The sequence below is a fragment of the Drosophila guanche genome, unplaced genomic scaffold (assembly GCF_900245975.1).
Source record: "Drosophila guanche unplaced genomic scaffold, DGUA_6, whole genome shotgun sequence".
Lineage (NCBI taxonomy): Eukaryota > Metazoa > Arthropoda > Insecta > Diptera > Drosophilidae > Drosophila > Drosophila guanche.
In genome coordinates this window covers 4,533,608-4,554,517 of record NW_022995751.1, presented here as the reverse complement: position 1 = coordinate 4,554,517, position 20,910 = coordinate 4,533,608, and the positions used below count along the sequence as shown (strand labels likewise).

The following is a 20,910-nucleotide window of genomic DNA, read 5'->3' as shown; positions in this document are numbered from 1 at the left end:
AAAAAACAACGTGAAAATTTCATTATCCTTAATGCACCCGAACTGGTCGCAAAGGATCCAGCACTTTGTGCCGATCACGAGTATTCATTGCACATCCTGGTCGGACCACAAAAAAAGCAGAAAACAACAAAACAAATCGCTCCTGTTCTTATTGTCTAATTTTGACAGTCACCCCTTTGCACAGTGGCGCCCCCGCGATGAAGACGGCGATTTCTGGAACTAAAATTGGGTAGTTCGATAATTGGCCGCTCTGTGTTGGGGCGCCACTGTGAACTTGTGAAATTCCTATTTGCACAGTAGCGCCCCTTCGATGAAAACGGCCGTTTATAGAACTAAAATAGTGTGGTTCGATAATTTGCCGCTCTGTGTTGGGGCGCCACTGTGAACTTTTGAAATTGCTTCACTGAAATGGCCGAAAACTAGAAAATTTTCAGGCCAAGTACCAGGCGAACAGAAGTCAGCAGAAGGTAACTGGTTTCCATGTTTTTTCACTGTGTCAAAAGCTGGATGCTATTAAACCGCAATTAATTTTTGTAGTCGTCAAGCAACTAAAAGTATGCATCATGATTTTATGAGCAAAGTAAATTAAGAAATTGCTCAAAAATACTGTAACATACTTTTAGTTACTCTGCATTTGAACACATTTAAAACAAAAACTTCGAGAACATCTACTTTTGAAAACAACAACAACAGGACAGTTTTGTTTTCTTCTTTTCTCCTGTATTTGTTTTCCGATCAGGATGTGCCACACCTTTTCGTAATCAGGACAAATTCCCCGATCCTTTTCAATCACTTTCGCTTCAAGGACATCAAGGATTAAGGATTCAATTGCAATTCGTTATCTTTGTATATTTTCTTTGTATATTTCTCTGTGATCAGAAAACATCCCTATTTTATTGGAGTCCCTGTCTAGGATCAAAAATATTTCCCATTCCGATAATAAACACAATTAATGTTATGTACATATGTATATGTATATGTATACGTCTTTTATTTGATATCTTAGCCTAGAATTGATTCTTAATTGCTTGGCGGAGGCACAAAGTTGTAGACGACAATCTCCAGCTGCTCCTGCCCGAAGACATACTCCAGAACGCCGCTGACTTTGTCCCACTCCAAGCCATCAATACCGCAACCGATGCGCGGTATGGCCAGCAGCTTAACGTTGTTCTTGCGCTGCCAGAAGGTATTCGAAATGCATAAGCAGAGAATTTATCTAAAAGTTAGTGTAAGCCACTCACCATGTGTTCGCGCATCTGCTCCAGAGATGACTGCAGCGACTCGTATGTTGGTTTTCCCCAGCTTTGTGGCTTCGTCACCAGATAGTATATGTAGCGATCATTATCCTTGAGCACAGCCACATCACCGCTGGCCGCCTTCTGGGCACGCAGCTCATCGACCTTGCCGTAGACCTCCTTGAACTTCACTGCTATCCCTGCGCCCATGGCCAAGTCAGCGCCCACGCAATGGGCCAGCGAGTGCGTCTTGGGAGCCGAGAATAGATCCCCATCGATTTCGTTGATTTGATAGCCTTGTCCTGCCATGCCGACCACAAAAGCGCGACGAAATGCTTGACGAAGCTCTAAAAGTTTAGGACAATACATTTTTGTTTATAATGTGTTGATAATTACAGTTTACAGAATGTGACAGTACACAATGGAGCATGCCAAAGTGGAAGCAATGCCTACTGTCTAGCGAAACTTCATTTCTTGGTTATGTGCCCTCCAGCTTGGGGCGCCGTAATATATTTATTAATTTATAATATAAATACCCACAGAATATGCATTTTCAGGTGCAAAAACAAAAAATCTCTTAAGTGTACAAATAGCTTATAAACTAAATAGATATGCGGCGGTGCATTTGGTGCTACAAGTCCCATGCAAAACCATTTCGAGTACGTATATACAATTCCCATTGGATTCGAGTTCTCAGAATGGAGTCTTCTCCCGGTAGAGCGACTGACGCGATGCGCTGACGGATCGCGGTATCTGTATGGTCTTCATATGATGACACGTGGGACAGACAATGTTCATGCTGGCCTTGACCATCGGGGGCGGAGTGTAGAAGAAGGCAATGATGTCCACTTTGTCATCGGCGAAGACCAGCTCCAGCAGGTTGCGGACACGCAGCCAATCCAGACGATCGATGCCACATCCCAGGCGTGGAATGGCCAACTTTGTGACGTTGTTCTCCCTCTGAAATGGAGACATATTCGAGTGATGATCAAGTATCGGACTGTCAGACCTTCTCTTACCATGTGTTCGCGCATGGCCAGCAGCGCGTAGTAGAGTGCCGTGTAGGTGCATTTCTCGTGGCTGCGCTGCTTGGTCACCAGATTGTAGATGAAGCGACCGCCCTGCTCCAGCACTGCCACATTGCCCGTGTGCTTGTTCTGCCGCTTCAGCTCATCCACTTGGCCGAACTTGCAGCGGAACTGCAAGTTGATGCCCGCGCACATGGCAAAGTCAGCGCTGACAGAGTGAACGAGTGCAAAGTTTTCCGGCGCACTGAACAGGTTGCCCTTCGCCTCGGTAATCTGACACTTGGGTGCAGCCAGCTAGGAATTTAATCGATTAGCTTAACTACAAATCTTCCCTGAGTAACTCACCTCCTTGGACATGTCCTCGTGCTCGCAGACGAGTATCTCGATGGGATATTCGCCGTGGGCAAAGGTCTGCTGCATCAGGCGCTTCACTTGCTTCCAGTCGAGGCCATCGTTTCCGCAGCAGATGCGCGGCATGGCCACTTTGGTGATTTCATGATTGCGCTGTGAATCGAATGGTGGCATAAATATTTCATTGTACAAATAAATTAACTGTAATTTAATGGGAAAGCCTCTCTTCAGAGCGCGTCGACTTGGCAATGCTCTATGGAAAGAGAAAGCCCCTCCACTCACTCACCATATGTTCTCGCATACAAATCAATGCCGCCTGCACGTCCTCATATGTGGTGGAATCGTAGATGCTCGATTTTGTCACCAAATAGTAAACGAATCGTGCATTATGCTCCAGCACGGCACAGTTGCCGCGCGCCACCCGCCGCTGACGCAGCTCCTCCACGTCCCCGTATATGAGGCTGAACTGCCAGGCGAGGGTGCCGCGCAGTGCCGAGAACGATGACTCAACGGCATGGGCCAGTGCATAGCTCTGCGGTGCTTGGAATATGTCCAGTTTCGACTCGATGATCTTCACATTCGCTGTGGCCATTTTGCTGTGTGTCAGCCACTGTGTCAGCTGCAATTAAAAGGAAATTATATTTGATTGTTGCTGTTTCGGCTGTTTTGCTGCTGCTGGCTGATTTTTCAATGCCAAAAATGAGTTTTGTACTTACGTGCACGCAGCAAAAACGCAGAAACTTTCGCGGCGAGGTCGAAAATATTCACAATAGAAACTTTTGTTGGCTTTGAAATTTGTTTGTTTTGTCTGCGGACTGCACTGGGGAAACACGAGCAGGAAACGAAGAGTCGGAGAGTCACCAAAACACCACGGAATAGATCAGGGAAAACAGAAAACAAGGCAATTAGCAAGCGCGTCTCACGTTCGATTCTTATAGGAATAGAAGAGTTAGCGGATAGTTCAATGGATGGCTGTATGGATGCTTGTTTTTTTGGTCAATGTTTGAACGATTTAACCACTACCATTCCCTGCCCGAACGTTTGTTTGTTAGCGATTATTAATCAAGAGAGAGACCCGCTATGGTCTGGCACGGCCGGCGTTCTGCAGTGGAATGCGCAGCGCTGCGACTGCGAAAGTGCCGCCGCCGCCGCAGAGCGAAAGCCCCATCAGGTTCTCCAATGATGATGATGATGATGATACGATGATGGTGATGGCTGTGATGATGACATGTCTCCGTTGAGTGTGTGTGCTTGTGTTTGCTTTTATCGCTTTGTTGGCATTTGTTTAGTTACTCTGTGTTTTGGTTGTGTTAGCCCTATGGGCGACAGGTTAACTTGGAATCGTCCAAAATTGTCAAAGTTGCTGTAACGCAAATAATCAGCAGTCATTCTGCCAATTATGAACATGTGCAGGTATGATAACCACCGCGATACGGCGGGGTTCTCCGTTGTGTTATAGATTAATGGGTTTAGAACTCGGTGATGCGTGGGCCGGTACGCTGTCAAAGGTAATCGGTGGCCTGTGCTCTAATAGGGGCAGTCAACCGAACGTATAGTCAGACTTGGCCGACTGGCGTTTGCATAAATAAATATAAATATGACTTAAATTATTCGTTAATTGTAAGGCAGGTGAAATGAAATGTACTCTCGAAATAAACACTCAGGTGTAGTGCATACACATCACCATATTTAGTAGCTAATTAAATTCTAAAACAAACAAAAAGGCAGAGCAGCAGCAACAGCAGTGTGAGATGTTTACAATTTTAAAAAAATTACGCGCCTCATTTGCGTGGGTGTGTGTCTTTGCTAAGGGCCGCGCTACACAACACTAGTTAAGTGCGTTTTACAGTACTGCACAGCTTTTGGCACAAACAATAACAACACACACACTCAAACAACAAGTGGTTGGAAAAAAGTCATAGTTTATGCTTCTATATGATTGTTTCTAGTCATTTATGACTTAAATAACATTATTGGCTGTAGATTGGTTCAAGTTGTGTGTGGCTTGAAGTGCTCCAAAGGCTAGAGTGGTGTTTCTTTTTTATGGATTCTACTACGCATGTCACGCGGGTGCGTTGATTCGTTTTGTTTTATTTTGAATTTCCACTTTTCTATCAACTAGACGACGATGGGGGGCACGTTGTGGAAAAGCGATAGCCACAGAGATTCGGATTCAGTTCATGGCAGTTCAGATTGGCGCTTCGTACGACAACGACGACCACGACGACGAGGAGGAGCCGTAGCTTTGCTGGGATTTGGCGTGTAAATTGATTGGCACTCTGCTGTTGCTGTTGCTTCTCCGTTTGTTGGTGCAAGTTACGTAAATTTGTGTCTTTACTTTTGTTATTTGTGTTTAAATACTTTACGTAGTAATTGTGTAGTTAGTTGAGAACTTGTGCCGCGTGCCAGAAACATTCGCGAGTCGCGTTTTTGGGCAATTATTCCAGAGTAAATCTCCCAAAAGTCTTGCGCGAGAGAGAGCAACAGATAAAACGTTCTGAATCACTCGGAGAATAAATAAAAAGTGCAAGCAGCGCACGTCCGACAGCGACAGAGAACTTCGGCGCTGACAGCGACAGCGACGTCAGCTGTTTCTCCCCCCCTCTAACCGATCCCACCAATCCACCGTTGTGGTTGCTCTTGGGGCTTTGTCTTACGTGTTACGTAGCCAGTAGTCGGTTATCTCCAACTAGTTTTTCCGTTTTCGCTCTCTTCTGTTGTGTTGTGCTCTGTTTTGGTTTGCCATTCGTGTGCCTTGTTCTTGCCTGTGTGTGCTTTTTGTTACCTTATTTGTTGCAATGACTTCGTTGACATTGTTTTGCTTTTTGCGTCGAACTGCGGTCACTGGCGACTCCGCATACGCCTACGCCAATGCTGCCAGTCGGCGGTGCGTTCAAACGCTTCAACGGCGCCCCTCCTGTAGGCGGCATGCAACAGCAGCAGCAGCCATAAATTCACATGCAAATTCAGGCGGTAAGTTTGAACTTTAATTATGCAAATTACGCGTGCATTTGTTGATTTATTATGAATCCACATCACCTACAATAAGATACATCTACCGCACTTTTCTCAAATTTCAAAATATGTTTCGTTCACTCATCTAATTTTTTGCCAATTCTCTCATAGTGCCTCCCACACGTCAAATTGTTAACGACTGTTCCTCCGAATTTATAATTAAAATACATTTTTGTTTCTTGACTGTTTTCTTAATGAGCAAAAGCACCAAAAAACACACCCAACAAGTGGCTGTTGTACTTATAAGAACAAAAAGGGGGCTGGCGTCCAGTCAGCTGAAAAAAATAAATATTTTGGAATCTGAATCAATGCGGTGGCGTCGCTGAGTCTTCCACGCGTTATTAATCGCATTCTGATTGCCTCGTTGAAAGCGCATTAGGCACTTCACTTGTTCTTCCCATATCACAAACTGGTTTTGCGTTCAATTGCCGTTTAATCAATATTATAACACCCTCCAGTATCCAGTGCGGATCAATCAAATAAATTTATCCATTACTCAAAAAGGTGTTAATGGGCGGAGCATTCCACTTGTTTACTTGCCCAATAATTTATTGTTCATTAAGCGCCAACACACTTTTGTCCAGCCTAGATTGATTAGAGCCGAGACCTGCAGGGCACTCGAAATATATTTTGGACTGGGTTAAGCTGATAAGATAAGGAGGGCTGCAGACCGATAGAAAGCCTCACAGTTTTGGCTAAGTATTCACAAATAAGCAGATCTACAGCTGGCTATTTATATTTCACCATTGAAGAGACAAACCAAGTCGTGTTTTAGCCATTAAGCTGAGGACTGAGTCAGGTTTTATTCGGTCAGAGAGTACAAAACGTTCTAGAATCAAGTGGAAGTTCAGGGAATATGTTTGTTGGCTCTTGATCTGCGATAAGATAAAGCCAATAAAGCCATCAGTAAATATATTGAGTGTGTTTGGGGCTTACGTACACATGTTGTGCCCATCCATCCATCCATCACATTCGCTTTTATTGTGGAAGGTCAACGCTATTACATTCATTGGGGCTGGCACTGGGCGGTTACAAACAAACCCACGAGCATGGCAATGAACTCTAATTTGAGTACCCAAGAGTCCCACTTTCATCGCTTCCTACAGAATGTCGATTCAAGAGTACAGAAATACAGAAATAATTTCCATGAGTGAAGTTCAAGGTCATTACCGAGCAGCCACTACACCAAGACGACGTACTACGTCCAGCCCACACACGCAACAAGAAAAACGACAGCAACAACAAAATATACAAATAATAAATGAGCAGGGTAATAAATATATACTATAATAAGTATATGTATATGTTTGAGTGAGTGATATATGTATGTATGTTTGCGTAGACTTGCGAGCCCCCTCTATTGACTGACGAAACAGAGAAGCAAAACTTGTTACACACACTTCGAGCATTGAGAGTGGCAGTCTTTCGTCTCTCGATATCTTTCCAGGTAGAAACTGTGAATTTCTATTAAATCCAAAGCAAACATTATGCTGATAAGCATTTGTACATGCTACACACATCCACATAGAAGTAGTCGTCTATCTCGTTCTTGTTCTCTTTGAGTGTGAAGAATTTCGGGTTTGCCAAAAGCGAAAACAAAAGCAGACCCGCTCTTGCTTGTGGCTGTTTCCAACCGCCTAGGGCCGTCCTATCGGGGAATATGTGCGAGTGAGAGTATGGGTAAGAGATTGCCAGAACAATTAGACGACTGCTTATGTCGCCTCGCCTCAGTCCATTTCATTTCCAGTCGCGTATACGCCGCGTATCTGAACACACACGTTCCGCTCTCCCAACACCGCCACACAAAAGATACCAAAAATTCTAAAGCAACCCCAATCTATATTCTATCACAGACTTTGCTCCGCTGCTCCGAGTTTCTACCAGAAACATGGCGTCTTCTGCTCCCAAACTGGTGGCCGTTGCCGAGTCCCGGCGCTTCATGATCGACTGCTTCAAGGCGGTGAAGGTGCCCCAGGCGCATGCCGAGGCCCAGGCCGATCTCCTTGTGGCTGCCGATCATCGTGGACACTTCAGCCACGGCATGAATCGCCTGGAGATGTACATCAATGATCTGGCCATCAACTGCACGGACGGAGGCGCAGTGCCAAAGATTCTCAAGGAGACGCCAGCCACCGCCTGGGTGGATGGACTCAATGGTCTGGGCGCTGTGGTGGGCAACTACTGCATGGACCTGGCCATCAAGAAGGCCAAGACAGTGGGCGTTGGCTGGGTGTGTGCCAAGGGATCGAACCACTACGGCATGGCCGGCTGGTATGCCATCCGAGCAATGGAACAGGGCCTCGTCGGCATGTCCATGACAAACACCTCACCACTGATGGCCCCCACTCGCGCCAAGGAGGCTGCTCTGGGCACCAATCCCCTCTCCCTGGGCGCACCTGCCACGAACGGTGACAAGTTCCTGTTGGATATGGCGACCACTGCCGTTGCTGTGGGCAAGATTGAGATTCAGCGTCGTAAGGGTGCTGGTCTGCCCGACGGTTGGGCTCAGGATCCCAATGGCAACATCACAAACGACGCCGAATTGGGCTTCAGCACCGGCTGCCTGATGCCCTTAGGTGGATCGGAGTTGACCTCCGGCTACAAGGGTTTCGGTCTGGGTGCCATGGTGGACATCCTTTCGGGCGTCATGTCCGGAGCTAATTACTCCACCCAGGTGCGTAAGTGGACACACGCTGGTGCCGATTCGGCGGCAGATCTTGGACAGGTCTTCATTGCCGTGGATCCCAACTGTTTTGCACCCAACTTTGAGGAGCGTATGACCGATTTCAATGCTCGCCTTAGGGGCGTAAAGCCGGTAAGAACTTGCAGCTTTATAGCAAAATAATCCCTACGAAATCTTTAATTTCTTTATCAGACTGATCCCAGCAAGCCTGTTCTGCTGCCTGGCGACAAGGAGAGCCAAAATATGGCATCCGTTGACGCTGCCGGCGGCATTCAGTATCTGGAGAATCAGCTGAACACCTGCGCCTCCTTGGCGGAAAAGTTAAACATCAAGCCGCTGGCCTTCAACTAGAGATGGAGAGACCAAGCCTCTGTGTCATTCGATTGCCATAGAGTGCTGGAGCAGCTTCTGCATTTTGCCTGACCAAAGCACAGCGTTATTTAGTGCCTAAGTTTTGACCACATATCCGATCCGTTTGGTGTTCTAGTTCTATGCAACAATTTGTTTTGCAATATTATGATATTAATAACGAGTAATAAATGATAGAATACAGCTTTAATTGGCATTTTGTGGTGTGTGTTTATAGCTCCATCACTTGCTTCAATGATTTCTCCGCATCCCACTTGGCTTCCTTGTGGGCTATCTTGGACTTGCAGACATTTCGTGACTTGTACTCCTTGCACTTGGTATCAAATAGACGCGGCGGCATTGGCTGATTGTCGCACGACCCTACCTTCATGGCTGATCGTAGCTCCTCGGGATCTTCGGTGACGCTCATGTACTTGATGAAATCTATATAGCCTTGGTTCTGCTCGGTCAGGCGACGTTTCTCCTCGAGCAAGAGCAGGTTTTGGGCCTCGACCATGGCCTGACGACGCCAAAAGTTGTTCAGCATTTTAGTCTGTTCAACTAGCTCCACTTCGGTCATGTCCACATGATTTTTCATATTCAATGTTTCCAGTTTGAACTGCTCGTCTACTTTGCCCAGATCCGTTTCATCGACAATTTCACCGCCCAGGATCACTTTTTCCGTTTCGGTTTGCAGCTTTCGGCAGGTGATCGATAGAGCCAGCAGCAGCTCGCCACTCTTTACATGCTTTTCCATTTGCTGTAGCGGGATTATGTCTACTGAGATCGGTTTTAAATGAAATGTGATCTTACCTTTATTATTTCATAGCACTCTCCCGTGAGTATGCGCAGCTTCTCATGAGTAATCTCGCGATCCAGCTCCTGATTCTGCTCGATCTTCTTGCGCACACGCGTAAAGTACTGAAACTCTAGACGAAGATCATTCAGAGTCGAGTTGTGATCCGACTCAACGCGCAGTATCTCCTTGTTCAGGTCGGACATTGTGTTGATGCTCTTCAGCTCCTCGTAGTTGAGTTTGCGCGACTCATCCATGAAGGCCGCCTGCCGCTCGGTTAGCCAACGGATCTTGTCGTACTTGTGGGCGTCCAACTCCGTGCTGCGAAGTGACTCCACAAAGTCATTCAGCTGTTGCTGCATATCCGTCATGCGGATCACAACCTGATCTCGTATGCGAAAACGATTCTCTATCTCAGTATTGACACGATCGTCCCGCTGCTCCAGGAAGATCGTGTAGTCCTCCTTCAGCTGATCGCGCGTTGTTATATTCGTGGCATGTATAATGTTCTCGCTGTTCTGGTGCATAAAGTCCACCTCCTCCGTGCGACGCTGAACCTCTTCGTAGAACTCTTTGAGCAATATCTCTGCCTCCTGATCGTACATATTCCTCACCCCATCCATCATGCCGTGGAAGCAAGCGCTAATGTGATCAATCAATTCCACAGTCTTGCTGAAGCAGCGCACATGGCGATCCTGCGTCTGGGTCATGTCCTCGATCAGCATCTTGATGTGATCGTTCTTTCCTTCTATATTTCTTGAGGCCTTCTCGCCCCAAGTCTCGATCTCCTCACGCAGCTCCTTCATCTTGATCTCTTTGCACATCTCATGCCACTCCTCATTGCCCTTCATCTCCATGCGCTTGCCCATCTCTAGCTCACGCGCAAGGGCATCCTATCAGAAAGGGAATCTTATTAGATCTGCCATCAGGTTGGACTTTCCCCTACTCACGCGCATTATCAGCTTCTTGTCTTCTATCACCTCCAGCCGCTTGGCCTCTCTCTTGGCAGCCTTCTTCTCGGCTTTCGTGGGCTTGCGCGGCCCCTCCGGCTCCTTGTCCAGCTCATCCTGCATTTCCTGCAGATAATTGGTTGTGAGACGTGTCAACCGTATTTCGGGCTCCACGTGTTCCATTGTCGTGTATTTATTTGTATTTATTTAAATCGTTAACCATTAATACTAATAAATAATTGATTATTGTTTTTTTTTGTTGCTGACAGTTGAAATTTACTCTGGTGTCTGACCAGACAAGATTGATCATGTTGAAATTTATAGCAAAGCTTTCTACAGTTTGAGCGAACGAATGCCGTTACATGTGCAAGTATTTTCGATGCCCAACACTGTATCGAGTACCAGGTGGGTGGGAGCCCAAAGCTCTCTCCGCGCAGCATCTAGAAACTTCACTGCGACGCAACTGTGATTTTCACAGTTAACGGTGAAAGCTTGGCTCGCGAGGTTGTTGGCGCGCATAAAAACGGACTAGAGGAAGAATCAATTCCCACCCACATCGCCACTGAAGGCACGCCAGCCCGTGTGTCTGTGTGTTTTTTTACCCGGCTCCGCCTTGTAAACAAAAATAACTTTGCTTGTGGTGGTGGTGGTGGTGTATCAACCCCCAATAGCCGCAACGGCAACGAAGGCAACTACAAAGCTCGAGTGGCAAGGGCAATACAGCCACGACAGCCAGCCAACCAAGTTTTTCGGGGTGGCAGACAGTTTGGCAAACAAGCTGTGAATTCGTCTTTAAAAGCCCATTAATATTTTGGAGCAAAAAAGTACTCGTAAAACCGCAACAAAAATCACCATTCGTAACTGTATCTGTGTGTCTGTGTTTTTATTTCTAACGTGGACGTATCTTCGCATTTAAAATGAGCGATGCAAGCGGCTATCAGAAGCTGCCCCCGGGTTGGGACTGCAAATACGATCAGACAACGGGAAATTGGTAAGCAACGGGAGTGTATGTATGTATACAGATGTGCATATGTACATAAGTATATACTAGCATTTATCTCATTCAAAACGTCATAAATATTTATGCCTGCATTAAAAAAAAGACAACAAAACGTAGTTAAATCTGTTTGTGTGAGTGTTGAAATGTTGCTTGGTTGCTGCGCGCTTTTCTCTGCGTTCCGCCAGACGACTGTACTCAGTTTCCCAGCGGGAAATGTAATGGCCTTTGGCTAGGCAACGGTGGGTGGTACTTTCGAGGGATATAAACACAGTAACTGATGTTTGTAGGGACTTGAAATTGTCAAGTGGGTATGAGGATTCCTCCCGAATGGAATGTTTACGATATACGATTTACGATAATGCATTGTTAAGGAGTGCAGTGACTGGAGGAATGGTTTTAAAGCATAATTTAAGGAGTTTAAAGACTTCAACAATGATACATAAAGTTGTTCTAGTACTCTGCACACTTTTTCTCGTTTAAAATTCCTTCTTGTTTACTTGTTCGTAGTCCTCGAGTGTCAAACACATCTCTTCAAGGATACTTGGAACTCCTCAGAAACCCCAATTGGCCTCATTTTTGCATAGCTGCATAAATTGTGTCACTTCCGCGTCGTCAGATGCCCACGGGCTGCCCGCTGCCTGTCTTCTTTGGCGGGACTTGTGCAATTAAGCAACAAGCCCGATGACTGACTGCCATCTACATACGTTAATTCAAGTGGCCACTTAGCCAGAGACTCGCTCATCTTGTATGAAATCAGAGGCAAGATTGCCTGTCAATTGTGACGACAATGATGTGCATGACGACTGAGCGTCCGCCTTTTGGCAGCTACTTGGCACGTGCCGGTCTTTAGGAGGAGTCGAAGCTTTACCCTTTCCTCACCTGTCCACTCCCCAAAGGGCCATCAACTGGTGGAGGAAATCCACCACCAAACGTAGCGCCACCGGCCGGCGAGCAGAAAATTCAACCCTTGGCCTGCATTATCGGGAAGCTTTCGACTGTCCCTGGGTGGCTGTGCGGAGGTCATTCAATGGCCTCTGATTTGCACTTTGCACTTTTGGCGGAAACTTTACGTCCAAGCTCATCTGTCATATGCCATATGATTGTCGTTGCAGCTATTATATAAACTATCTGACAAAGGCCATGCAGCTGGAGGATCCGCGCGGACGCAGTTACAAGCAGCTGCAGAACGAACGCTGCTCCACCGAGTCGATAGCCTTGCAGGTAAGTTTGTCATGCAGTTTATTGATTTTCCACCTTAACATTCGCCACTTTCCAGCAAATGGTCAGTACGGCAGCGACCTCCTCGCACAACAGTTCGCCGTATCACGTCTATCCGAGTCACAGTTTGACGGCTGTCAGGGCGTTTCAGGAGCGCGAGCAGTCCACGCTGCATAATATATCAACGAGTCCACTGCTGTCAGCCTCCTCCAAGGGACATTTGGTATGTGGAGCAATGTCCTGTGCCTCAGTATACGCCTAATAATAATGGTTCCCCTTTTGTTTCCCAGGAAATGTCTTCTCCTTTGCCGTTTCAACGCACCCGCCTGGGTGGGAATATGTCCAGACGTTCCACCATTCAGGAGACCTCATTCACCAATCAAACCGAAACGGATGGCGTGGTGGCCAAGATACAGAACATGTTCCCCACAGCTGGCGAGAATCACATTCGCCTGCTGCTGAAGCGGTAAGAGCTCCCCATCTGTGCCCTCCAGTCCACGCTTTTATGCTAATCCTGCGTAATCCACACTAATCTACGGACTTACATCTCTGTCTTCTCTCACGCTGCCGCTTCCTGCACCTTCACCTAACCCACCGCCATTGCTACATTCTTTTTCCACGCTTCCACTAACTAACTCCTCCGGCAGCTACTACAATCGCGAGGCCGTCGTCATCAGCGCTTTGCAGGTGGAGAAGCATCCGGTTACGATGCCCGGGCCCTTTGTGACGCCACCCGCAGATCGGCATCTGTTCCACAGCAATTCCGCTTTCTATATGACACCACCGGCGCGTCGCCTGGACATGGCGGCTAGTCGAGGCACCTCTCGCACGGCCAGTCCCCTGCCAGGCGGCCGTTTTGGTAGTCTCATGAGCATGCAAAGCGGTGGCCACTTGGCCCAAGTCCTGCCCCCGGGTGCTGCTGTGCCGCCAGCTTTGCATGGATCTCCGCAGTGGCGCAGTTCGCCCAAGCCGCACTCGTCGCCCAAAATGAAATTAAGGTTCGCCCCCCTGGCTGTTGTCCAAAGCGGTGGGAGATGGATGTGCGCCTCCATCTCTAACTGCGATAGATTTTTGTGTAGCTAGAAGTAGTTTAAAAAGTATTATTAATTTCTCAAGTAATTAAATCTCTCTGCCTGTTCCTTAGATACATGAAGAACATTTTTCCCAAGGCGGATGAAATGCTGCTGCTGGACATCCTGGCCAATGCGGACAACAATGTGCAGTTTGCCTCGGAGAAACTGATTTCTTTGGGCTACACGAAGCGCGAGATGCAACAGCCGCACAAGCCCAACAATCGTCCACCGGAGCATCCGAACGGTGATTTGGTCACGCAGCACATTCCACTGCGCCCCAAGGTGTACACAGAAGAGGAGAAGGCCAACAGTGAGTGGGAGGGATGACGCATTTTAATGTAATTGAGTTAATTAAATTCCCTTACTTATAGTGCAAAAACAGCTGAAGGAAAAGTATCCACAGATTGCAGAGCGCATCATACTGATGGCCTTGGAGTCGGTTAACTATGCCGAGGATCGGGCCACGCAGATACTGCAGATTGTCCAGGACGAGGATGAGCAACGTGACCAAAAGCATGTCGCTCCGCAGCCCAAGCAGCTGGATCTGGCAACGGTCACGGAAAGCGAGCAGGTGGATGGAGGTCATGCCGCAGACAGGTACATATGACATCGCAGGATGGTCACCCATGATTGTCGCCGCCCCACTCCCTGCTTACCCACCCATCTCTCTTTCTCTTATTGCCCTGCTGCTTTATCCGTTTGTTAACCGATTGCCTATTTTCTCTGTGAACTTTTGTTGCTGCCTTTGATAAAAACCAAAACAAATCTGAAACCGAAACCGATACCGATACCGAAACTGTTTCCCCCGAAAACCAACACAAACATTTTTCGCTTGTTTTGCGCTCGCTGCCATGCCATCATCATCATCATCATCATCATCCAGCATTCTCACGGTGATTGTGGAGCGAGCACCCACATCCACATCTGCCTGTGCACAGAAGCCACCACACAAGCGACACATTTTGCCATGCATCAATGTCACCACACCGTCGACGGCCACCACACAGATCATACTAGATCATCGCCAGTACACGCCCACAATGGAGGCGTACAAGGAAGTGAAGGAGGAGGCCACAAAGCCACTGTCATCCATTTCCAGTGCATCGGCATCCTCGTCACATTCATATGTCTCACCTGCACAGTCACCCACATTACAGCCCTGCTACGAACGCCTCACCACCAAGGGTATGCTGGCTCGAGCAACCAGCGGCGGAGGTGGAGGCTGTGGCTTTGGTAGCTTCAATCCAACAACAAACACAACAAACAGTTACAACAATTTGAACAATAGTAGCAAGAACTACAGCATCAGCGGCTACCTGCATGGCAATACCCCCTGCAATAGCAATGCTAGCTCCTATTCCTCCTATTCAACATCAATGACGTCATCATCGCTGGCATCGGCCAACACCAACTCCAACTCCTCATCCATAGCGAAGGCAATTGAAAGTCGCACGCGCACCAAAACCGATTCACTGAAGTATGCGTACCATTACCGTTTCCTATGGCGCATGTTTAGTCTTAAAAATAAACTTTTGAATGAAACTCATTTCGCATGCGACGTAGAGTGGCTACGACTCCAGCTAATCCTTATTTTGTTTCTTCTTTTTCCTTGGTTTTCATTTGGAATGTTTAATCCTAATGTACTCTAGAATTATCATTATCATACGTTGCCAAATGTCCTTAAATAAGATTTCACTCGCCCCAACAGACATCGACAACAGTCCACGACCTTTGGCAACTCCCACAATTCGGATTCTTCAGAGTTTCAATCCATAATCGAACGCATGGCCACGCTGGGTGCCAATTCGCAGCTCACCAAAGGCGCTGATGAAAATCTACTCTTGTAAGTGGCACAAAGTCAAAGTCTTTATAGATCAATTATCATTGTTTCCCCTTTCGCAGAGCTGACTACGTCACCTGGAATGGTCCCAATACCACGCTCATCCACAAGCAGCCCACGCACGGACCAGATGCCAGTCTGTTAAGCGAACGCAGCTACAAGACAACTGGCAGAAACTCCGAACTGTGCAAGGGAGCCAAAGCGGGACTGGCCAAGGGCAGCATCTATGCTCAGGGCAGCAACAAGAGTCCCAACATCAAGTGCAACTAGACGGGCGGACAGAACCCTAAGTCTCCTCTAGAGTGCCAAAGGGAGAACATCAATAATCGTAGAATAATGCACAGAACCCTCCAGAAATTCAGACTAATATTTTTTATGTGTCGTGAAACATTTTCGCTATACTTGTTCACCACTAACAACACGCTTCATGATTAAGTATATCCACACACACACCACACCACTCCAAAACACATTCCATCCAAGATCCAATTATTTTTTAGTGTAAAAACTTTGTCACTTGGAAAATAAACTGAGTTTAAAACTAGCAAACTACTATCTTAATCATATGTTATGCCTAGCTGGTTAGGGTTATGATACAGAAAGGCAGAAATGGGCGGACTTAGACTTCGTCTTCGTTGAGGAGCATGTTGGGGATGCCGTCGGTGATGGGGAAGATTCGCCCCGTCTCAGGGCACTCCAACTGGCCCTCCAGCACATCGATTTCGAACAGAAGATGGTGCAACTTTTGCAGTAGCTGTTCGTTGTCGGCTATGCTCTCAGGCTGCACAGCGGGTATGTCTTCAGCAAGCTCCGCCTGTTGGGATAATGATGACAATCAAAAATATTCTCCAATTGAAGCATTTTACACTCACCACTTGTGCAGCTCCATAGACAGCGGACCAGTCCAGCTTTGGCAAAAGTCGCTCCACAAACGTCGGGTTGAATTCAGTCTCCACCAGTTCCTTTTTGCTGATCTATATGCAAAAATCATAATTCCATGAAACAATCAATACGAGACACGCCGCACTCCAGCACTCACCGTCAGTTTCAGGGGAAAGCCAACCTTTACGCCCTTTATGGCCATCGATGTAAGGAAATTATAGGTGCTGAGCTTCATTTTAGGGCTGCGTAATGTGTATTTGTTCGCTTATTATGAAATTTATTGTATTTTCAAAAAGAAATAAACACGCGCACGTTTTGCTGCTTCTTAGTTTTTTTGCCATTCACTTTCAAACGCACACACAACAGCTGTTTAAATTTAAATATGTTGGCAGCCCCGGAACACTTTTACGACGGTATTTTAATGGCGGGTTTTTTCATTTTTATATTTGGTTTGAATACGCTCTCGTTAACAATCCAACAAAAGGAAGTCATAAAAACTACCCTATCTTATGGAGAATTGATTGATGGATTGGGTTAAGTTATAGTTTTACTGCTTAAAGTTCTAACTAGCTGGTAATCTTAAACAGAAGATCAAAATCAAGGAAAATGATTTACGATTCGGTGTATTTATGGTATATTTTTAAAATGAGAACGTATATTTTTGGTGGTGGTGTGGTATATTTTATCGATAAATAACAACAAATAAAAACAAAAATATCTGCAACAACTGCTGCAATTTAATACTTTTTAGGCGTTTCTAGATGTAATTAAAGTTCGATTTCTGGCTAAAACAGTGACACACAGCAGAATAAACGAGTGAAGGCTAGAAATGGAGGATATATTCCACTGGTGCCGCGAGGGCAACTCGATTCAAGTGCGCCTCTGGCTGGACGAGACGGAGCATGACATGAATCTGGGGTAAAACGAAACAAATAACTGTTGAATACTTTCCCCATTTGTAGGGGAACAGCACTAACAATAATGCACTTCCATGCGGGCATACGCCTTTCCAAGGAATTTATAGTTACTCATCCACTTATCCGCCCCAAACCATTGAATGGCAGCCCATTCAAGAGTCTGTCTGGCAGTGACGTCATGATTTATTCTTGAGTTGTGTAAACAGACCGAGGCGCATACATACGCATAGCAGCAACAACAACTCGGAGGCGTCGGACAGCATAAAACCTGCTGCTTCCCACACACTTTTGTATCTATATTTATATGTTTTCATTGATTTTTCCTTCCAGAGACGATCATGGCTTTAGTCCTCTGCACTGGGTGGCCAAGGAGGGACATGCCAAGCTGGTGGAAACCCTGCTGCAGCGTGGCGCCCGTGTCAATGCCACGAATATGGGAGATGACATCCCACTCCATTTGGCTGCCGCTCACGGTCATCGCGATGTTGTCCAGATGGTGAGCAGTAGTAAAAATATATTTAAATTGGAAAATCCTGCTAAACCGATCCTCTTTTTCAGTTGCTGCGTGAAAAGTCTGATGTGAATGCTGTAAACGAGCACGGCAACACACCGCTGCATTATGCCTGCTTCTGGGGCTATGACATGATCTGCGAAGATCTGCTCAGTGCTGGCGCGCTGGTCTCCATTGCCAATAAGGACGGGCACACGCCCGTTGACAAGGCAAAGCCGAGTCTGGGCAAGCGTATGCAGGATTTGGCTGAGAGGAGTGGCCAGGAAATGAAGGTCATTAGCTTCAAGGAGCAGAGCTGGCAGGGTATGAAGACTAGGTCACGAGATGCTACGCTTTCACGCTTCAAGGGCATCAGCATGGGCGACCTGGACCTGCACACCAAGCTCTCGGTGACTGCCTCGGGCGAGACATGGCGTGGACGCTGGCAGAAGAACGATGTCGTGGCCAAGATTCTGGGCGTGCGTCAGTGCACGCCGCGCATCTCGCGCGACTTCAACGAGGAGTTCCCCAAGCTGCGCATCTTCTCGCATCCCAACATTTTGCCCATCATCGGAGCTTGCAATTCGCCACCCAATCTGGTGGTGATTAGTCAGGTGAGTCTGTGCATTTCTGCTGCTATGATGAAGGAATCAAATTTGTTTTTGTTTTAGTATATGCCACGGTCATCGCTCTTCAACTTGTTGCATGGAGCCACTGGCGTGGTGGTGGACACCAGCCAGGCGGTGAGCTTTGCTCTGGATATTGCCCGAGGCATGGCCTTCCTCCATTCGCTGGAGCGCATCATACCCACATATCATCTGAACAGCCATCATGTGATGATCGATGAGGATCTGACGGCAAGAATCAACATGGGCGATGCCAAGTTCTCGTTCCAGGAGAAGGGACGCATCTACCAGCCGGCATGGATGTCGCCAGAGGCGCTGCAGCGCAAGCCAGCGGATCGCAACTGGGAGGCCTCCGATATGTGGAGCTTTGCCATACTCATCTGGGAGCTGACCACACGCGAGGTGCCCTTCGCCGAATGGTCGCCCATGGAGTGCGGCATGAAGATCGCCCTGGAGGGACTGCGGGTTAAGATTCCACCAGGCACCTCCTCCCACATGTCCAAACTAATCTCGATCTGCATGAACGAGGATCCGGGCAAGCGGCCCAAGTTCGACATGGTTGTGCCCATTCTCGAGAAGATGAAACGTTGAAGCTGCAGCTGCAATTTATAAGCCAAAATGTGCCTTGTCTACAACGTGTTTTTGCCAGCTAATTTTAATACCAATTTGTGTTACCATTTTTGTCCTAACTGAACCTAACCGAAACTCGAACCGAAAGCAGCCGAACGGCTGCCGTTTCTCTCTCTTGTACCAATTCTCTGTCTAGAATTTATGTTTCCTGTGTCTCTCACCTTCGTTTCTTATGATTTTCCCATGATGTTTCGCTGTCCGAGTGCTCGATTTTATCGTACATTTTAAGTTCGATGAATGTTAGGATCGTATTTATACAGAATTATATTTGTTACTAATTAATTAAATAAATAAATGATGTATGGATGTACCTACAAAAAGGCGGTACAAAATACTCTTACCCCTGGGTACAGCTTTTTCCCTCAGCTGAAGCTTTCTGCTGCCTGCACTGTGTGGTGGAGTGTGGGTGCGCGGTATGGGCGGGCAACGTGAGCAAACGTCCCTGACCTGGTTTCGTTTTCATGCACGCGATTTTTTGCAGCTCGCGTGGGCAGAGGCAGACCGCGAGGCGATGTGCCAGAGCGCCGGCGTGAGAATTACCCTCAAAAGAGAGCGAGAAAATGTTGTTTAATTTGTGTAAACTAAAAGTAATTCTTTGAAGTGTTTATTTTGCTTAGTAGATGTTCCATTAAATGGAATATTACTTTGTTTTTTTTGTAATGTTTGTAAATGGCTCGCTTTTCTGCATGCCTCCTAGCTCATAGAGTTGACTCTCTCTTTTGGCTCGGCTCTCACCGGCTTTGGGGCTCGGCTCTCTGTTTATGTTTTTGCGGCACCAATTCATTTGGGGCTGCTGACGTTGCTGTTGCTTTTGCTGTTGTTTTTGTTGCCGCTGCCACTGCGCTGCCATTGACGTTGCGGCAAGCTTGCACCGAGCCATGTGATTGTTTTGTTGGTACATCCTGTGCCATAGCCAGTGGACCCCTCCTCCCTGTTGTTGTTGTTGTTTCTGCTGCTGCAGCTTTAAAGTTTTCTTGTTTTATTTTTGTTTCTGTTTTACTGCATTTTGTTGCCGTCGTCGTCCTGTCGCTGGCGCTGTCGTACGACCAGGACGTAGTCGTAGTCGTCGGTACTTTTCGGGCCCAGAGGCTGGTCGGTTGCTCGGTCGCCCCACAGACACACAGAGACACAGACACAGACATGGGCAACGGCAACGGCAGAACTGCAGCTGCAGTGTCCAAAAGCCGATTTACAGTTTTCCATGCCAGTTATGACGGCAGCCAGCCAAACGGCAACAGCATTTCCGCAATGGCCGAGGCACCCATAAACAATTAATTCCAGTGTAAAGTCAAGAAACGTGCGGGAAGAACTAATCAAAAATCACTAAAAATAATAAAAAGCTTTAAATTGTTAACCAACACAAACGCACACACTGACACACACACACACATGCTGTAGGGAAAGTGAAAAATTCCATGGCATCTTTTAGGCGTTGCGTGTAAGAGATTTCTCGTGCGAATTCGTTTGCTTCGGTGCTGTGAGTGTTTTTTCGTGCCAGAACTTGAGTGAGAGCAGCTGCTTAAATGTATTTTAGTGATTGCACACAACAACAGCCAGCCCCTTGGAGGGCCGGCAATCCATGGAGTATTCAAGCACAAAAGGTTTGAATCACATTGAACAGGAGCGGAATCTGGATCGGCATCGGGATCGGGAGCAGCTGCCACAAACCAGGTTAATATTTATAAATAGTGAAACCACATACGTGTATCCTGGGGGTGTCTGTGTGTTGCGGCTGTGTGTGCTCCAATTTGCGGCCACACCTGAGCAAAGAGGGGGCAAAACTTTTCATGCTTTCGCTTTTAGTCTCATTTTTATTTCAATTAACCAT

At 46.9% G+C, this 20,910-nt stretch overlaps 7 protein-coding genes across 10 annotated transcripts; 3 read left to right on the top strand and 4 right to left on the bottom strand.

Moving 5' to 3' along the window:
• Positions 1-955: 955 nt before the first annotated feature.
• Positions 956-5,112, bottom strand: LOC117586855 (ADP-ribose glycohydrolase OARD1). The gene is made up of 3 exons (XM_034277151.1): positions 4,981-5,112; positions 1,242-1,582; positions 956-1,176 (listed from the first exon to the last, which is right to left on the bottom strand). The coding sequence occupies exons 1-3, from the start codon at positions 5,027-5,029 to the stop codon at positions 1,021-1,023; spliced, it is 546 nt and encodes a 181-aa protein (XP_034133042.1). The 5' UTR covers positions 5,030-5,112; the 3' UTR covers positions 956-1,020.
• On the bottom strand, positions 1,755-5,118 carry LOC117586853. Its single transcript, XM_034277148.1, has 6 exons — positions 4,981-5,118; positions 3,331-3,429; positions 2,901-3,233; positions 2,609-2,767; positions 2,255-2,557; positions 1,755-2,195 (listed from the first exon to the last, which is right to left on the bottom strand). The coding sequence occupies exons 3-6, from the start codon at positions 3,204-3,206 to the stop codon at positions 1,929-1,931; spliced, it is 1,035 nt and encodes a 344-aa protein (XP_034133039.1). The 5' UTR covers positions 3,207-3,233; positions 3,331-3,429; positions 4,981-5,118; the 3' UTR covers positions 1,755-1,928.
• Positions 5,119-5,258: 140 nt separating this feature from the next.
• On the top strand, positions 5,259-8,871 carry LOC117586851 (uncharacterized oxidoreductase YjmC). The gene is made up of 3 exons (XM_034277145.1): positions 5,259-5,587; positions 7,483-8,444; positions 8,505-8,871. Exons 1-3 carry the CDS (start codon positions 5,413-5,415, stop codon positions 8,661-8,663), a joined length of 1,296 nt encoding a protein of 431 aa, XP_034133036.1. The 5' UTR covers positions 5,259-5,412; the 3' UTR covers positions 8,664-8,871.
• Positions 8,851-10,604, bottom strand: LOC117586849 (dynein regulatory complex subunit 2). Its single transcript, XM_034277143.1, has 3 exons — positions 10,407-10,604; positions 9,474-10,349; positions 8,851-9,420 (listed from the first exon to the last, which is right to left on the bottom strand). The coding sequence occupies exons 1-3, from the start codon at positions 10,587-10,589 to the stop codon at positions 8,893-8,895; spliced, it is 1,587 nt and encodes a 528-aa protein (XP_034133034.1). The 5' UTR covers positions 10,590-10,604; the 3' UTR covers positions 8,851-8,892.
• Positions 10,605-10,894: 290 nt separating this feature from the next.
• LOC117586845 lies at positions 10,895-16,081 on the top strand. 4 transcript variants are annotated; one of them, XM_034277137.1, is made up of 10 exons: positions 10,895-11,397; positions 12,519-12,627; positions 12,683-12,847; positions 12,915-13,090; positions 13,272-13,622; positions 13,769-14,007; positions 14,069-14,294; positions 14,581-15,174; positions 15,406-15,540; positions 15,600-16,081. In XM_034277137.1, exons 1-10 carry the CDS (start codon positions 11,324-11,326, stop codon positions 15,805-15,807), a joined length of 2,277 nt encoding a protein of 758 aa, XP_034133028.1. In that variant the 5' UTR covers positions 10,895-11,323; the 3' UTR covers positions 15,808-16,081. The 4 variants fall into 4 exon arrangements, with proteins under 4 accessions (XP_034133028.1, XP_034133029.1, XP_034133030.1 ...); XM_034277138.1 differs by lacking the exon at positions 13,272-13,622; XM_034277139.1 differs by lacking the exon at positions 14,581-15,174.
• On the bottom strand, positions 16,017-16,751 carry LOC117586857 (multifunctional methyltransferase subunit TRM112-like protein). The gene is made up of 3 exons (XM_034277153.1): positions 16,577-16,751; positions 16,410-16,511; positions 16,017-16,351 (listed from the first exon to the last, which is right to left on the bottom strand). Exons 1-3 carry the CDS (start codon positions 16,652-16,654, stop codon positions 16,157-16,159), a joined length of 375 nt encoding a protein of 124 aa, XP_034133044.1. The 5' UTR covers positions 16,655-16,751; the 3' UTR covers positions 16,017-16,156.
• A 366-nt stretch (positions 16,752-17,117) lies between these two features.
• Positions 17,118-19,117, top strand: LOC117586850 (integrin-linked protein kinase homolog pat-4). The gene is made up of 4 exons (XM_034277144.1): positions 17,118-17,337; positions 17,667-17,832; positions 17,895-18,440; positions 18,498-19,117. Exons 1-4 carry the CDS (start codon positions 17,249-17,251, stop codon positions 19,041-19,043), a joined length of 1,347 nt encoding a protein of 448 aa, XP_034133035.1. The 5' UTR covers positions 17,118-17,248; the 3' UTR covers positions 19,044-19,117.
• The last annotated feature ends 1,793 nt before the right edge of the window (positions 19,118-20,910 follow it).

Excerpts from the sequence above, each read along its gene's own strand:
- LOC117586855 (XM_034277151.1), bottom strand. The coding sequence starts at position 5,029 with ATGTTTCTGGCACGCGGCACAAGTTCTCAACTAACTACACAATTACTA. Across the intron at positions 1,583-4,980 it reads ACTAACTACACAATTACTAC|AGCTTCGTCAAGCATTTCGT; the intron begins GTAAAGTATTTA and ends CTAAACTTTTAG. Across the intron at positions 1,177-1,241 it reads AGCAGATGCGCGAACACATG|CGCAAGAACAACGTTAAGCT; the intron begins GTGAGTGGCTTA and ends ACCTTCTGGCAG.
- LOC117586850 (XM_034277144.1), top strand. The coding sequence starts at position 17,249 with ATGGAGGATATATTCCACTGGTGCCGCGAGGGCAACTCGATTCAAGTG. Across the intron at positions 17,338-17,666 it reads GAGCATGACATGAATCTGGG|AGACGATCATGGCTTTAGTC; the intron begins GTAAAACGAAAC and ends TTTTCCTTCCAG. Across the intron at positions 18,441-18,497 it reads ATCTGGTGGTGATTAGTCAG|TATATGCCACGGTCATCGCT; the intron begins GTGAGTCTGTGC and ends TTTTTGTTTTAG.
- LOC117586849 (XM_034277143.1), bottom strand. The coding sequence starts at position 10,589 with ATGGAACACGTGGAGCCCGAAATACGGTTGACACGTCTCACAACCAAT. Across the intron at positions 10,350-10,406 it reads ACAAGAAGCTGATAATGCGC|GATGCCCTTGCGCGTGAGCT; the intron begins GTGAGTAGGGGA and ends CCTTTCTGATAG. Across the intron at positions 9,421-9,473 it reads AGTGCTATGAAATAATAAAG|CAAATGGAAAAGCATGTAAA; the intron begins GTAAGATCACAT and ends ATCCCGCTACAG.
- LOC117586853 (XM_034277148.1), bottom strand. The coding sequence starts at position 3,206 with ATGGCCACAGCGAATGTGAAGATCATCGAGTCGAAACTGGACATATTC. Across the intron at positions 2,768-2,900 it reads TTTGTATGCGAGAACATATG|CGCAATCATGAAATCACCAA; the intron begins GTGAGTGAGTGG and ends TTCGATTCACAG. Across the intron at positions 2,196-2,254 it reads TGGCCATGCGCGAACACATG|AGGGAGAACAACGTCACAAA; the intron begins GTAAGAGAAGGT and ends TCTCCATTTCAG.
- LOC117586845 (XM_034277137.1), top strand. The coding sequence starts at position 11,324 with ATGAGCGATGCAAGCGGCTATCAGAAGCTGCCCCCGGGTTGGGACTGC. Across the intron at positions 13,091-13,271 it reads ATTCGCCTGCTGCTGAAGCG|CTACTACAATCGCGAGGCCG; the intron begins GTAAGAGCTCCC and ends CTCCTCCGGCAG. Across the intron at positions 13,623-13,768 it reads TCGCCCAAAATGAAATTAAG|ATACATGAAGAACATTTTTC; the intron begins GTTCGCCCCCCT and ends CCTGTTCCTTAG.
- LOC117586851 (XM_034277145.1), top strand. The coding sequence starts at position 5,413 with ATGACTTCGTTGACATTGTTTTGCTTTTTGCGTCGAACTGCGGTCACT. Across the intron at positions 5,588-7,482 it reads TTCACATGCAAATTCAGGCG|ACTTTGCTCCGCTGCTCCGA; the intron begins GTAAGTTTGAAC and ends ATTCTATCACAG. Across the intron at positions 8,445-8,504 it reads GCCTTAGGGGCGTAAAGCCG|ACTGATCCCAGCAAGCCTGT; the intron begins GTAAGAACTTGC and ends TTTCTTTATCAG.
- LOC117586857 (XM_034277153.1), bottom strand. The coding sequence starts at position 16,654 with ATGAAGCTCAGCACCTATAATTTCCTTACATCGATGGCCATAAAGGGC. Across the intron at positions 16,512-16,576 it reads GCTTTCCCCTGAAACTGACG|ATCAGCAAAAAGGAACTGGT; the intron begins GTGAGTGCTGGA and ends TTTTGCATATAG. Across the intron at positions 16,352-16,409 it reads TCTATGGAGCTGCACAAGTG|GCGGAGCTTGCTGAAGACAT; the intron begins GTGAGTGTAAAA and ends TTATCCCAACAG.